General features: G+C 35.2%; 1 protein-coding gene across 1 annotated transcript in view; it reads right to left on the reverse strand.

The window, feature by feature from the left end:
• The window catches only part of ADAMTS19 (ADAM metallopeptidase with thrombospondin type 1 motif 19), a 135,718-nt gene that overhangs the window by 76,013 nt on the left and 43,879 nt on the right, over window positions 1-15,826 (reverse strand). Inside the window, exon 7 of the mRNA XM_069002224.1 lies at window positions 12,174-12,217. Coding sequence (XP_068858325.1) covers window positions 12,174-12,217 — 44 coding nt within the window. The remainder of the gene's footprint in view (window positions 1-12,173; window positions 12,218-15,826) is intronic.

Below are 15,826 nucleotides of genomic sequence, written 5' to 3' on the forward strand. Positions count from 1 at the left end.
TTTTTTTGCAACTTATTTTATTATACTAACATTGTGGAAATGACACTGTGCTATAGAAACATAAAATTGTTCCTTGATACACAGGGTTTCAGCACAGTAAAACATTTCCTCATTTTCTGCAACCTGTGTAATTCCTGTAAAACGTTCCTCATGTTTTTATGATACGCTCAACTTAAAAGTGATAGGGAAGTGAATATTTAACTGTTGCTGAGATCCCACTTAAAGAAAATATTTAGGACCTTTTTTCCCCATTTTTTAATGGGGCTCTCTCTCTTTTATGTGAAACAAGGGCCAGCTAGTGGGACTGAAAGTGGTATTAGTCTGTTTTTGTTTTTTAGCATAATACTCTATGGCCAAAGTTTTTGCAGTTTGTGCCATTTAAGATTTTTTTGTGAAATTATACTTTTTGTCACCGAGAGATGCGCTGTAAGAAAGTCACTGATCTTGAGGCTGCTTATAGCAGACACTACTAGCACATCTTCTGGGAAATGTGAATTGAATAGCCAACTGTTCCTTTATACAGAAAACACTGACCAGACATGGATGCACAGCTTAGCTAGCATCTTTTGATAAATGAGAACAAAGGAAAAGCTATCTTGAGAAGGGTCTTCCACCATACCTCTTTTCAGGTAAAATAATTTGATTTAAAATCCCTATTTTTATCTGCAGATGATCATCCTGCATTTTGTCTACATTGGTACAACTAAGGCTATGTTGTTTCATGCTGTATTATCACACCTAATCCAAGTGTTTATGGTGCCCCAGTAAGAGTCAGTGTTAACTGATCAGTGGCACACCTGATGCACAACTTTCTTCAAGTTCATGTCTCAATGTTCTTGCAAACTGTTTTCAGTTCATAAATTCTTTGAGTTTGTTGGGATGAACTTCTCTGGAAGTCTGAGTTCAATGAAAGCAAGCTGAATAGACTGAGACAATCAGTCAGGTCTTTCTTCTTCCAGGGTGCATATAATCCAAAACAACCTTTGAAAAGTCTGCAAGTTGCAAGGTAATTGAGAATGCAGCCTTAGCTCCTGCTTGAGCACTCTGAGTAAAGCAAGACTTAGCTGATGTTTTATTCAGGGTAGGGTACTATCATCTTGCAAACATAAAAACTTTAGTATGGACTCAAAACAAAACTACAAAAAAAACTTGTTGCCACTTAAATGTCACAAAAGGGAGCTATGAAATGGATTCAAACTGAAAGTCCTCCCAAAGGCATTTAAATGAAGAGTGAGACTTGGCCCTATCTCTCTCTTCTTTTCTGCTGACATTTGTGGAGCACTTTTCCTTGTATTTCAACAACTTAGATGCAGTTGAATAGATCATCTGCAGTTCTCTCCACAAATACGGAGCTCTTTTAGTTTCCTCCTCAGTTAAAGGACTCATATCACTGACCACCAATCCCATTCTTCAAAAAAATGCATTTTTTACAATCTAATTCCATTATACCTTTTACATTCTAATTCCCTCCACCCCCCCCCCCCCCATCATATAGTTACAGGACATAGAAACGGATGCATTAGTTGCAAGGAGCTACCTGTCTCTCTTGTTCTGAAAACATTTCCACTAAAACACACTGGCCACAACACTATACAAAGTTGACTATTCATGCAAAACTTTGCAAATACTTCTTCTGAAGGCATAAAAATATTTTACACAAGCATATCTACCCAGAGCTGAACACAAGACTAACATTAGCAATGGATGGCTAGCTAGAAAACAGGTATTTTACAGCCATATATTTTGGATGCTTTAATTTGTAATGTGTGACAACACACTTTATCTTTTTTTCTTTTTAAAATTTAATTGTATGCAGGATACATTAAGTGAGGAACAATACTTTATACAAACTAATCCAGAGTATATACTGGTATTATAGCATATAGAGTAATTTATTATTTATGCATGATTATTTACAGCTCCAACCCACATGATTTTACATTTTTTATACAAAAAACCCTGTAAAAGATGAGTAGTGAAGTTATAAAATCCAGAAGACAATGGAAGACATTTTTAAGTGCTTACAGTTGCTTGGAGCTGATTCAGTTTTTCAACAATTTCAATGAATAAAGTGACACAAAACATAATTCACTGTTCAATGCACTGAGAGGGTCACTAAATCACTCATGCTTTTATCTCCTACAATCTGATTAGAAAAAATGGTAAATTTTATCCTGGTGAAAGAATTTTTGCCTAATCTTAAGTAAGCCATGCCCACATCTGTCCTCTGCTTTGTGTCTCACCACCCTGCCCCATCCTTGGCAAGATATCTCTTGTGTACCATGGCAGTCTTTCGCTGAGGCTTCACTGATTTTTCACTTTTGCATCTGGCATGATTAAGTGAAGGATCCACACATGAAGTTAGAAAGTACACACTACTCACAAGACAAATGCAAATTACTGTGATAATTAACTTGCAATTTCTGTCTGTTTTCTTTAACACATAGTAAATATGAACTGTATAATATATGAGATTCTTTTGTCCTTACTTTGGAATGCCTTTTTCTGATGGAAGCAGGAATTTTGTCTATGAGGAAAACTGAAGTTCCTGGTCAAAACATAAATATTATAAATGCTATTCAGTGTAATGTTAAAGTTCTTACAAATAGTAAGTCTCTCTATAGTTTAAATTCCTTTGGAAGAGGACTTTAAATATCTCAGGTTAAGTTGAAACTAAACACAGAAAAGAAAATAAAATTAAAGATATACCTGGTGATGAACCAGTATAATCTGTAGCAAATGACCAAGTCTCATTGCATTTTCACAGAAGGGATATGAAATTACAAGGGTCTGTGGATGGTACTGTGGCATATTACAGGACCCCTTACTCAAGTCAAGAACCAAATTCAGAGATTGAGCTTGGAGCTGAATCCATTGGGATTTAAACATATGTTAAGAACAAGGATCACATGATAACTAGATGAGAAAGAGAACAACTAAATCTGAAATGTAATGTGCAATAGGAATTAGATATGTGTCTAAACTAATAGTTATTATTACAATATAAGAAAAAATGGCATCTAACCTCAGAGGTATTTCAAGACGGCCACTAACTGAAAGAGTTGATTTCTTTAGTAACTGAGGAATGACTGCACCTTTAATACTATCTTAAATATCCACATTTATTTTTTATTTAGAACTATTACATAAATAAACTATAATACAAATAAATAATATCAAAGACAACCACACCACACCAACCACACCAACACTACCAACAAATCCACAAAATTATCCTGCCCATCAAATGAGCAACATGTTTCAGCTTCAAAAATTCCTTGAACTAGAACATCCAGAGGCTAATGGAAGTTCAATACAGAAAGTCATAGATTTTCCCAGCTCTAACATTTACATAGATTTCATTGTAAACTTCTGAAACTGTACGTAGACATAAAAATTAACCTTCCCATTTTCCTAAACACACTCAAAGGCCCTACTGCTTCCTAGACAATCTGTTAACATGTACTTAGTAAGAAAGCAGTAAGTGATCTCTGCAGTATAATCTGAAAAACAAAACAGAAAATATCTTTTTCCCATTACTTGCAGGTCTCTAAATGCATTGGCTAACTACTTCAAAGTAAAAATACATTAAAATAAAGAAAAAAATGGAGTTGCCTGCATCAAATCCTTGATCAATTTTTTAATGAAGAAAAGACTTGTTTTTAAAGAATGGTAAGTGTTGCTAACTAAAAGCTCAGTGATTATGAAACTGCCATCAAGAGTCCATTCAGAGAGATTTATTCTCTGTCACCCTACTACTGTTGAGATTAATTAAGCTTTAAACACTTTAAATAAAGCACTGGAAAATAAAACAATCTGATGTGTTGTAACCTAGTTATTTTGTGTTTGAGTTACAACATCACTTGAAAACAAAGGTTTGCATATCTCGATGTGAAAACTTATCTCTCTGGTCTCACTGGAGTGAGACCAACTCCAACTCAGTAAAACAAGAGGCAAGCTAAGATAGGACTGCATCTTAAGAGTTTTGCTGGAAACATGAAGCTCAGTAATTTTTAGAACTGTATTTCATATAAGAAGAATAAAGTTGAGGGTTGTAATAGCAATGTATGGACTTGATGACTGAACACATGTATTGCAGTCCCACATTCTGCTTTTCTGAGAAACTGCACCAAGCATGCATAATTAATTTGATGTTTTATGACATATGAGGTAAACTAAATTCTGTTTACTTGTTTTGCTTCTTTTTTTTACATTTATTGGAATTCACAATTAATTAGGTTCTCTTTTGCTGTACTTATGGACATGCAACTCACTGGCAAAAGCAAATTTTATTCTGTAGGCTGTAGAAGTCAAAATTTTCTAATGATTTAAAAAAAAATCTTGTGTATTAAAGGTATTTGTATACTAGATACACTGGACTATTGTATGCATATCACTTCCTAGGGAACTTTTGCATTTCTACATCAATGTTCAGAAGCCCCATATGAACAATGGAGCTACTGAGGCATTTGCAGCTACTGACTACACATCTGAGCTATAGTACTTTTCTTTCAAAAGAAACAAAAGTCCAGGAATTATAATTGAGTGAGATCTCTTTGGCTAGCTTTTCCACAAAAGCACTTAAATCAGGATCCTGCTCTCACTGTATGAGGTGTTCCTCTCTATGCGAGTCTGTGAATTATTAATATCATGATCTTGCTGTAAAAGAGAATGTTGTAAGGATGCAAAATTGTATGCATTGTAAATTTTATGTGAATGACTTAGATTAGGTTAGACATTGGAAATCTCCTGCAGATTAAAAGATGAGTCTAGTTCTCTGAATGTCAGCCATCTTACTGAAAAAAATTATCTTTTCTTTACATAGGATGTGTTTAGAGTACCTTTTGTTCAGTGGGGCATATCAATTCTGTGGGAACCCAGAGTGCAGAGAATATTTCTCTGCCTGTTTTGAGGGGTTTCACCCCCCTGAACAACACAGCTTTTGACCTCTGTCCATGGAAAAAACTGCCTGCTATCAGACAAGAACTAGAAACTACACTAGTATAAATTAGGTGATAGACTACTACGTGAGATTGTCACAGGGTGAAAAATTTAGAGGTTTTGGGTTTGTTAATGTAGGAAATAGATAAAAGCAAAAAACATCAAAATGGAGGATTGTTGTTGTTCTTCAAACTTTCTTCTTCTTCTTCTACTACTCCATATTCTGCAGTAAAAGTAGTTTGGGATGATTGGACAAAGAATTCCACAGTTCCTGGCTGTGTTACTAAATAATTGGCAGAAAAATAAAAATAATGTACGTTTTTAGCAACCACTGGTTGATTTACCTTTAGAAAGGCTGTGTCATCTTGATAATCCAGCTTTCTCCTGCATTCTCTGCTTTGTGCTATGTCTGGATCACGTTAGTGACTGTTTCCCTAATAAGACTTAATAAACAACTATCAAGAAGCAGCGAAAGCTGAGTCCCCGTTTGTCTCTGGAACTCCTAGCAAGGACTTTAAAAACTCTCTCCCATCAGGAGAGGTTTGATTACAGCACAATCAGTGTCAAATTCAGAGAGCAAAACTCAAAGTTTACAGTGCTTTTGCTGTTTTTGCAAATTTTGTCTAGCATCAAGCTTGGAGATATGTCAGAGAATATTTAAGACCTAGGAAATTTAACAGACTACAGTTATGCCTTTGCTGGGAGAAAGTTTCTGTAATTGTTTCTCACCATCCAGTCTGTCATTCAACTGCCCTCCTCCAACTCTGAATTCCCCATGGCACCAAGACCAGTAACATTCACAACCAAGCAAATTAATTACACTAGTGATGAACATTTGAAAAAATCACTGGCGTACATATCTATGTATGGGTAACCTCAGTCAACAGAATTTTAAAATGGTAATTACTCATAAAGTATTCAGTTACTTAAAACATAACACTTTTCACCAATATGCAACTAGACTGTGTGTAGTGCTGAAATGTTAAAAAACCCAGGTGTTAAAAAAATGTTACAAAACTCATCTTTCTAACCTTAACTGATTTCATCCTCTCAGCATGCTTCCTACACTTCCATCTGCAAGACTGACTGTACTCTGCTATGTACAGAGCAGAACCTATACATAGGTTCTATATTGCATCCTACATGGCAGTAGTCAGGGACTATGCCCTAGTTTCAGCTTTCTTGTGGAGACACCTGTTTCCAAAAATGCATGTCAGCTTTAGGACATATCATAAGTGACAGGCTCTGGGATTTTTGGATTCCTGTTTGCCTTGACTGATCAGAAACCTTCCTCTCACCAACAAGTGAATAACCTACAGTGTTGATTTGGAACTGCTGCAAGTGCGTTTTTTCAATAACTGCGACTCAACAAAATACAAGAAACAAGCAAAAGACAAAGACTAACAATGACTAACCCTGCCAACATGGCTTAAGCCTCAAGGGCTCCTGTTCTGCATCCCACAGGTACTTGAACTAGGTTTGAATTAGCAGCATTGAGTGCCCATGGAGTCCAGACACAGCAGCACACAGCTCAGCATGAGGAGGTTCACTATGATTCTCAACAAACTTTTACCGGCTAGTTAGGCTAAGGGCAGCTGTGTAAGACTACAACAGAGAGACAGTCTGGATAAGAGGAGGTATGCCAGATGAATGGATTCAGATGAGGAAGTACAGGGAAAGAGACTTCTTCAGTTTACTTCTGCTGTGCTGCTGCCTGTGTTCTGTGCAACTTCTTTGGCTGCCTGTTCACTGGTAACTGGCCCTAAGCATTCAGCTTCAGTATTTCTGGCATTAACCCTCACTGGACATGGATAGTCTGCCCAATTCACTATTTCTATCATATCTCTTAATGCGTAGGGCTGGTCTAAACCTTTGTCCCTAGGGGCAAAGCTTGGAGGAAAACTCAGAGCTCTTTGTATTAATGATAGATAGCTTTCATATTAGGAAAGAAAAGTAAATAAATCTGTCTTTGGTATTTTTCTAAGTTGGATGGAAAATTTGTTCTTTCACTTCATTTTGGTTTGTGGTCTTTATTGCATAGATGTTTGTCTGATTCCTTACCGGTCATGATTTGTATTCATGCCACTGAGTTCCTCTGCAACAGTAAAAAGATCTGATGGCACCTTAATTTTCTGCTATTTTTTTGTATCTGCAACACTAGCTGTTATCAAATTTAGAAACTTTTAGTATACTGTATTTATGCCCAAAACCAATCTGACAAGTTTTTAGAGGAATTGTGTTTAGAGATTGCATTTTATTGGAAAATGCCTTTTAGCAAACAGTTTAGATAGAATCAAATATTCTTATAGCTGTTGTTTTAACTGAAAATGGTTATCTAAAAATCAAAACCAGAAACAGTCACTACCTGAGTTTCTGCAGATTAGCAGGGCACCAAACTGATGCCAACATAAGACAAGCATCATTTTACTATCTTTCCATGCCTGTAACACTGCACTCTAAGAACTCGCTATTACAGTGTTTCCACAGAAGACATTAGCCAGCAGGAAGCAACAAATCTAATCCAGAAGTATGCCTCAGAGAGTCAAAACCTTCATTGGTGAAGTGGAAACGTAGACAAGAGGAAGGGAAATTCAAATGTGCAAACACTTGCTTCAAGAAACTGTGTTTACTTGTTAGTCTACTTGTTGAGAAAATATCTGTTTATTTCCATCTCATAAAGGTTTGTGCAATATCCCAATAACAATTTGCCCTATGAATCATTGTTCATCTCAGTTACTTCAATATAATACCAGAAGAGTCCCACACAAGAAAAATACAACATGTGTAATCCCCAGTTTACATTTTGTGTTGATTCTATTGCAATGGACTTAATTTTCTGAAAATCAACAGTTGAATTACTTCTTAAATTTTTTAGAAATTCATTGGGATATCCACACTCATAATTTTACCTGTCATCAGCACAAGAAAAAGAACAACATTCCAAATCACCACAAATTCAAAAGGTAGTTTCCTCTGACTAAGTTAACAAAGCTTGTTTGGAGGAGAAACATGCTATGATCCCAAAACCCAGTTGCCTTCTGGGAGAAAAGAACCTTGGGCAATTACATATCTAAACCAATCTTCTCATTAGCTAACTTAATTTGTATAAAAACATCTTCATATTTTTTGACCCTCTGAGAAATCCTCTGTTGTAATCCTCTGTTGTTATGTCACTAAAAACAAGGTCTGAAACCTCTCTTTAAGCTACAGATGAACTGTGAGAATCACAAGGTATCACTTGATATCACTTCTGTGCAGGAGTAAGAGATGGAAAGCATACACGTGAGCACAACAGGAGGGGCAAAAAAAAAAAAGAAAGCTGCAGCCAACCAACCAACCAGAGGAAGCTCAAGAACACTTGGATCTGGTCAATTTTCAGCCTGAAACAATTGTTTTGTGGTTCTCCACCCAGAATGAATTTGACAGTGGCTGCAACAATTGACAATGCTGAAATCAGAATATCTTAGCTGTAGTCAATTGACCTGGGCTGACTGATACCACATGAGAGTCTATCTTAATGTTTTACAAAAACATGGGATTAGATAAGGAAGGCATTAATCTGAGTTACTCTGGATTTATTTTATGAAGTAAGAAAGTAAACCCTCAACTCCCTGGCTACATCAGAGATTTCCAAATATTTCTAGCAATAGTGAAATACTTAGTATTGAAAGGCATAAAATAAATACAGTCTACTTCCTAAACTTAACACACTTTGGGGAATCAAATAAAATTCCTGAAATAATTCTTCTCTTTCTGTCTACTTTGCAAAACTATAAAATATGAAGTATTAATGATTTTGGAATCACAGAATGGTTGGATGGGACCTTAAAGATCATCTAGTTCCAAACCCCCCCTGATGTGAGCAGGGACATCTTCCACTAGATCAAGTTTCTCAGGGGCCCATCCAACGTGGCTTTGAACATCCACAACTTCTCTGGGCAACCCGTTCCACTGCTTCACCACCCTCTGAGTAAAGAATTTCTTACCTATATCTACTCTACACCTGCCCTCTTTCAGTTTAAAACCATTTCCCATTATCCTGCCACTATCTGCCTGCATAAAAAATCCTTCTTCCTTCTTTTTAATAAGCCATATTCAGGTACTGGACCACACTGAGGTGTCCCCGAAGCCTTCTCTTCTCCATGATGTTTGGTCTCCAAGATAGAGAGATTTTTTTTTCCCAAGTAAGAATTTAACATTTTAATAATCAATCCAAATCATGTTTTTTATCATTATAAAAAAAAAAAAAAATTGTATTTAGCCACCTTAAATGCTTTCCTGAAGGAATATTTAGAAGATTATCTCCACATATTTTGTTCAAAATCATTAATGAAGTATATTTCAGTATATTTCTAGGGAGATTTGTCATATGGTTTTGATTTTGAGTAAACATTTTTTTCTGGTTAACAGAGTTCTTGGTTAATTATACCTTTAAACCATTAAATCTTCATATAAATCACTGTTATTTTACATGACAATGAAAAAGTACTTACTGAAAAGTGTATAAGTTCTGTACTTTCTGTAGAAGAAGACTGGAAGTACAGAAAAGTGTGTTATTTGCCACCTAAATGTATGAAAACTTTGTCTATATAACAGAATACTGGCACTTCCTCTCTCTGGCTTAAGTGGATACTCATGTCCAGTCTGAAAACTGTGAGTCTTGGCATGTAATGACTAAACAATAAATCCAGTATTTGTCTGCTTAATATCCATCACTGGAAAGAACTATTATCCAACATGACAACCCTTTCCAGTAACGAGGTCTGTCCTGTACATGCTCCCTTCTCTTGACTTTCATTTCTGGATTGTGTAAAGTGCTGCAAAGATCACCTTGACTGCCTCACATACCTGTACAGTTATATTAATATTACAGAGATAAATGTATTATTCCTCTCTTTATGGTAGAGAAAAGTCTGTACTGTGCATTCTTCTGGATTTTTTGAGGTGGGGGAAGGTGAGGCAAGATCTGGACACTGGGGAGTCGTATAGGACATTAGCATTTCTCATTTACTGCCTTTGGCAAATTCTGTAATTTGCAACATGTGACACATCTCTGGAATGTACTGTCTCTTTTTGCCTATAAACTTGTTGCATGAATATAGGAAGATCAAATTGCCCTTCATTTGCTTTCAATAAACTTTTACTCATGATCTAATCTAAAATCTTCTTTTTCGTTTTCCTAGGGGGAAAAAAAATAAAAGTGAAGATACCAAAATGAAACCACGTTCCACATGTAATTTCAACAGCTTGGCATTATAGACCTGTTATCCTAAAGATAATTGACATAATATATCCACGCCAGTAAGATAACTTAAAAATTCTCTTCAAGAAGAATGTGCAAAGTTTTTCAACACTCTTCCTTAAATGAGCTCCAGAATGATGGTGGGCAAGAGCCTCAGAAAATTTTCTTTTCAACAGTGAGCATGCACCCACAGTACTTTAAAAATTCATGGAAGAAACAATACCCTAAATCTGTGGAAAGGTGCTATATTCATCTGGGAAAGTAATGATTGAAATTCATAAAATATATGATGAAATATAAGGAAAAGAATGACCTTTGCTTTTGCTGCACAACTGTCCCTATATGGAAAGAACTATACATACAGTTTTAATTCCTGAAGAAACCTCTGAACAACAACACAGAGAATGGGAAAGTCCACAAGAGCCAATCCACAAAATGCCAGGTCATTCAGTCAAGGTCTCTACTTCATTTTGCTTATCACAATATTAAGACTGCAAACTCTTTACTTCCTGTGCACTTAATAATTAATAGACTGCCACATTTTCAAGTTTCATCCCAGCGTCTTCACCACAGAACTGTTAACAACTGATACTTGAGTCAGTTTAATCTTATTCCATTTAAAATTCTACAGACAAATTCAGAGATAAGTGGTCCTCCTATTACCTACAAGATTCAGCCAAAGAGAAAATACTGTTCAGGGAAAATCCTTGAATATATTCAATTCAATTTGGAAATTCAGGCAGCAACCTATCCTGATTTAGATATACTGATATTTAGATATCAGTACTCCTGATTTAAATTTCAGTTTAAGTCAACATAAAATGATGAAGACTTCTTGTCATATTGCTTCCTCTTTCAGCTGGAAGTAAATATTTTTGGACTAGTAAGTCAAAAATATATGCTTCTAAACACAAAACACTCATACAAAATTCACCTAAGACCAATACACCAATTAGTGAAAGAACACTATGAATTTTCAACCATTTACTGCTGTGAAACACATTCCATTCTTACTTAGAAGGCTGTTTTATTGATATCCATTCCACAGACACACTCACAGACATCTGGGATACAGCAGTAAGAGAAAAAAGACTAGCAAGTAGTGAGGTAATACAGTTTATGTAAGATATCTCCTCAAACCTTTGCAACTGAAATGAAACAGGAAAAAAATCTACTTCTTCTCTACTTAGGAGAGAGCACAAGTATGATATAATCCTAATCTTACTGAAAAAAAAATTAGTTCTGATTACTCGTAGTCACATACAGAACTGTTAAACACTTACATTAGCAAATTGAAATTTGTTAACACACCACGACAGCCTTCAATTAAGGTCATGGCGTGTTTTCAACCAGAATTACAACTGAACAGAACAACTGCTACTTTTTGCTACCTTTTCCACCAGACCTTTACACCAAAAAAATGTCTTCCAAAAAGCGCATGAACTACATAAATGTTTACAGAAAAACTCAGTGCAGCCTGCACTCACTTTAACTGAAGATATCAGAAGATGCCTTTCACAATAGCTCACATCCTGTATTCTTTTGAAGAAGTTCATAAATACATAGTTCATAAACACTGTATCATACATTAGATTCTTATGGAGACTTCTTTTATAAATCATAAACATATGGTAAATATCACACCAAAGATAAATCCATTGCATAAAAAAAAATCATAAACACATCGTCTTAGCTTCATATTCATAATTAAAACTAGTAAAACAATTTTCTATTAGTGAGACTAAAAAGAAAAAAACCTTAAAGTTTGCTCTATGAAAGAGACGGAAATATTGTACTTAAACACAGTATTTTTCTAGAAGCATACATCAATCTAACAATATTATCAGCATTTAAGATGTAGTTTTCATTTTAGTTAGTTACTGCTTTCCATCACTGATTTTGCTGTCACCTTTTCGTATCACATTTCTATTTATATAACACTAATTTTATTAAGTAGTTTATACACAGTCTCTTATGTTTATTTACTTACCAACAGTATCACATGGTTCATCCTTATGTACACAGAAGTCCTTCCTAGAATTCGGGGGGGGGGGGGAAAGGAAAAATGTTAAGCAAGTCAAGCTGTTAGATGTTAACAACTGTGTAACCTATTTAGAAACATTTTTTACGGCTCAATGAATAAATACAGAACACTATTATCTCAACAGAGAACAAGGGGAAGCAAAGGCCAGGATTACACAGAGCAGTTAAACTCCAGCTTATTCTCAGAAGAGATTTAAGAGTAGTCAGGTGACATTACATGTACCATATATTCAAATTGCATTGCACCTGATTTCTAAGTTCTTTTGGGTTTTGGGGTTTGTTTGTTTCTTTTCTGTTTCTGTAAGTATCTTGAGAAGTAACAACTCTAAAGCTAGTCTTTCTTCCATTTGAAATGAAAACATTTTCAGTGCTTAACATGAGATTCAAATGCAGCATTAAATCAATGACAGAGTCAGAAAGTTTTTATTCTAGCAAGTCAATGTTTTAAAAAAACTAATAGGAATATTACAAGAAACATTTTTGCTAGGGCATCCCCTTATAGTAATGGAAGACTTATAAAAATTAACTACCCTATCTCCAATACATATTTTAGTCCAGTCATAGGTCTATAAATAAGACTGCTCTATTGCATAAAGGAGAATACATATTTCAAGTGTATGTTAAACATCTGCTTGGGATTCATTTTGATTTCACACGTATTTTACTTCTTCTCAGAGGCACACAAGTTACTAAAAGAGAAAAGGGAAAACTGCTTTTTACTGGAGTGTTTATGAGTAATGTTAATTTTTTATTTTAAGTTAAAAAAGAGCTGCTGAGGTATGCATGAACTGGGGAGGTTGGGAGGGAACCAGTGGGGAAAAATACAACAAAAGAACTCCAGGTATAGCAACCCCACAAAGAAGTTCTGTTTTTCTGCTGTGCCACAGACTAAGGCTCTCTTTTTTTAGAGAGAGAGACCATATGAATCAGAGAAATTTAGTTTTTATATTCTGTCCATGAAGGTACACAGATACACATATAGATTGATAATGATAAAGATACACATACAGAGAAAGACCAATTTTCCAGGAACAAAATGCAGGAATTGTTTGGTGCTTGAAATGAAAGATACTGACACTTATCTTTTTTACAAATGCAACTACTCCAAGAGCTGTTTGTTTGTTTCCCACAGACTGTTTCTACATAGGGATTTAGACCCAAAAGCAATTTCAAGAGGTTGGCAAATTTCTGACACTTGTTAAGGGCCACACAGACAGATACATGGGGTTATATAGCTTTTAATTAACCAGTTGCCACTGCCAGATAATTACACAGTAGAGAAGAAGAGCAGCAGTGTTATAAATTAATAAAGTTGTGAGTAAACCGATAAGGACTCTCTGGAAATGCACTCAAAAGGGCCCGGGAAATTGAGCAAAAGGTGGTGAACAAGAAACTACAATCAGATATACAAGAAAGTTGTTTAGTTTTGTTTTTTTTAAACCTACAAGAAATTGCATTAATTCACTGCGTAGTAACACAATTCTTTGTTTTGTGCTATGTGACACAAGGGACTTATTGTCTTGTTAAGCAACATGACAGAACGATTAGAAATATGGGACTTGTGGTGAAGCAAGAGAACATGTGTAAAGACAATCTAAGGACACTGATTGCCTTCCACACACACGCACCCAACCACCATAAATATTAACTGATGTAATAACAAGTAAAAAAAAAAAAAAAAAGAGAAAATAATAGAGCATACCTTCAAATGTAAAAGAATACCATGTTACATTTTAAAACTGCCAACATCCAAGAGGTTTCTGCCCATGTAATAGCTTTGTTCTCAAATACTTACTGAGCTGTTTTTGCTTTGTTTTTAGTTCTTGGCTGAATCTGACTATGATTATGTTGTGCATTCAAGGTTTCATTATGGGACTTGGGGGAAATGGTACTGCTATGATTTGGCAAGAGGGAAATACAGTAAACCATTCTTAGTTCCCAACTTACATTGAAAGAATGTAATACCTCCTTTAATTTCCAGGAATATGAATGCATTACATATAGTTGAGACCAGGCTCCTTAGTAAAGATTTAGAGTTCTAGCTAAACCTACCAGTGACTCTCACAAAAATAAAGCACACTACTAAGTCCTCAGACAGATTATTTGCCTTTGTCCTTTTCATCCTTTCTCTTTGCAAAACAGGGCAAAGATATTAAAATTACCACTAGCACATATTGAAGATTTAGTGGCACAAGTTACTAACTGAGTCTGTCAACAAAAGCAAGAAACTGGTTAAAGCCCACCCACTCTAAGCAGTACCCAGCACAAAACATCCATTCCTCTAAACAGTTACTTTGCATACACATGGAAGGGAAAACAGGTCTCATTCAAGTGAAGGAAAAGAGGAGCTTTCACACTATTTATACCTGAATTCTGCACTTGAATGAATTGGCTAACACGAGAAAAGGATAATAAGCAAGGATAGGTAACCACTAATGCATTGTTTCAGAAAATTGTATTTAGTTAGTAGATTTTAACTGATTACAAATAGCATTATGAAAGACCTTCACAGCAAACAAAGGCTATTTCTAAACTTTCTGATTTCTAAATACCAAGTATCTCAGTACATTGTCTTTGTTAAAGTAAATCCTGATGTGTAGATGGGATGTACAACAGAAGACATCACAAACAGTAAAGGAAGACTAAATTAAAATCCAGACTTATTTTTTGTGAATAATTTCCAGCGATTTGTCGTTTTAGTTGAACTTAATACTTGTTCTTTTCAAGTCAAAATAGTCAAAAGATCTGGTTTTTGTTCAGGCTGGTATATCATTTCCTTCCATATGCTAGATGGGAGAAAAGAAGAAAAAGAAGAGGACAGATAACAGATTTTACCAGTCTACCAGATCTTCATTCTGGCTTCACGCTACTCAAATTTCTCTAATGTTTGTAATTTTGAAACATGTAGCACAGGCTTGAAACTGCAGTCTAACTTCTGTTGATATTGATTCCAGGGCTTATAACATTTTTGAGGCTTATTGCCCAAGCAGTAAGTTTTAACAAATCCTAAGATTTTGAAATGGAATAGTTGCAGTTAAAGGTACGTGTGGCAAATTTTTTTTGTAAATGCTTTCACTTGCATTGTGCAAAGTGAATAACTGCAACACTGAAGATGTTCGTGTCTCTTCAAGTAATAGGATATTCTGAAATAATTCCCTCATATAAAAAAAGCACATATCTACTAGTTAATAAATGCACTTTCAGTGGCAATAATTATATTTTAAATTATTTTGATGTTAATGAACCACAAGAAAAATTACATATGTACTATTTAGTTGGGAATTTAAATAAATGGACAATGTTACTAGCATAAATGGTATTTCAGAAACTGTTTATTATTCTGAAGATAAATCTCAAAGGTACTAGTATGCAGTGGTTAGTGAATTTCAGGAAAAACAGGAAATACAATATTTAAATATTTCAAAAGGTAACACATCACTTGGGCTCTGCAAAGTTGAATTGAGACTAAAAAGGATGATATAAACAGTCCTTCTAAAGCTCACATTTCAGTCTAACCAAAAAACAACAGTTCAGAAGTGTGATAACAGCTGAACTGAATGTATAGTTAATGTATCAAAACAGATATAGAATAGTTAGGAA

Source organism: Aphelocoma coerulescens, assembly GCF_041296385.1.
Source record: "Aphelocoma coerulescens isolate FSJ_1873_10779 chromosome Z unlocalized genomic scaffold, UR_Acoe_1.0 ChrZ, whole genome shotgun sequence".
NCBI classification, from domain to species: Eukaryota; Metazoa; Chordata; class Aves; order Passeriformes; family Corvidae; genus Aphelocoma; species Aphelocoma coerulescens.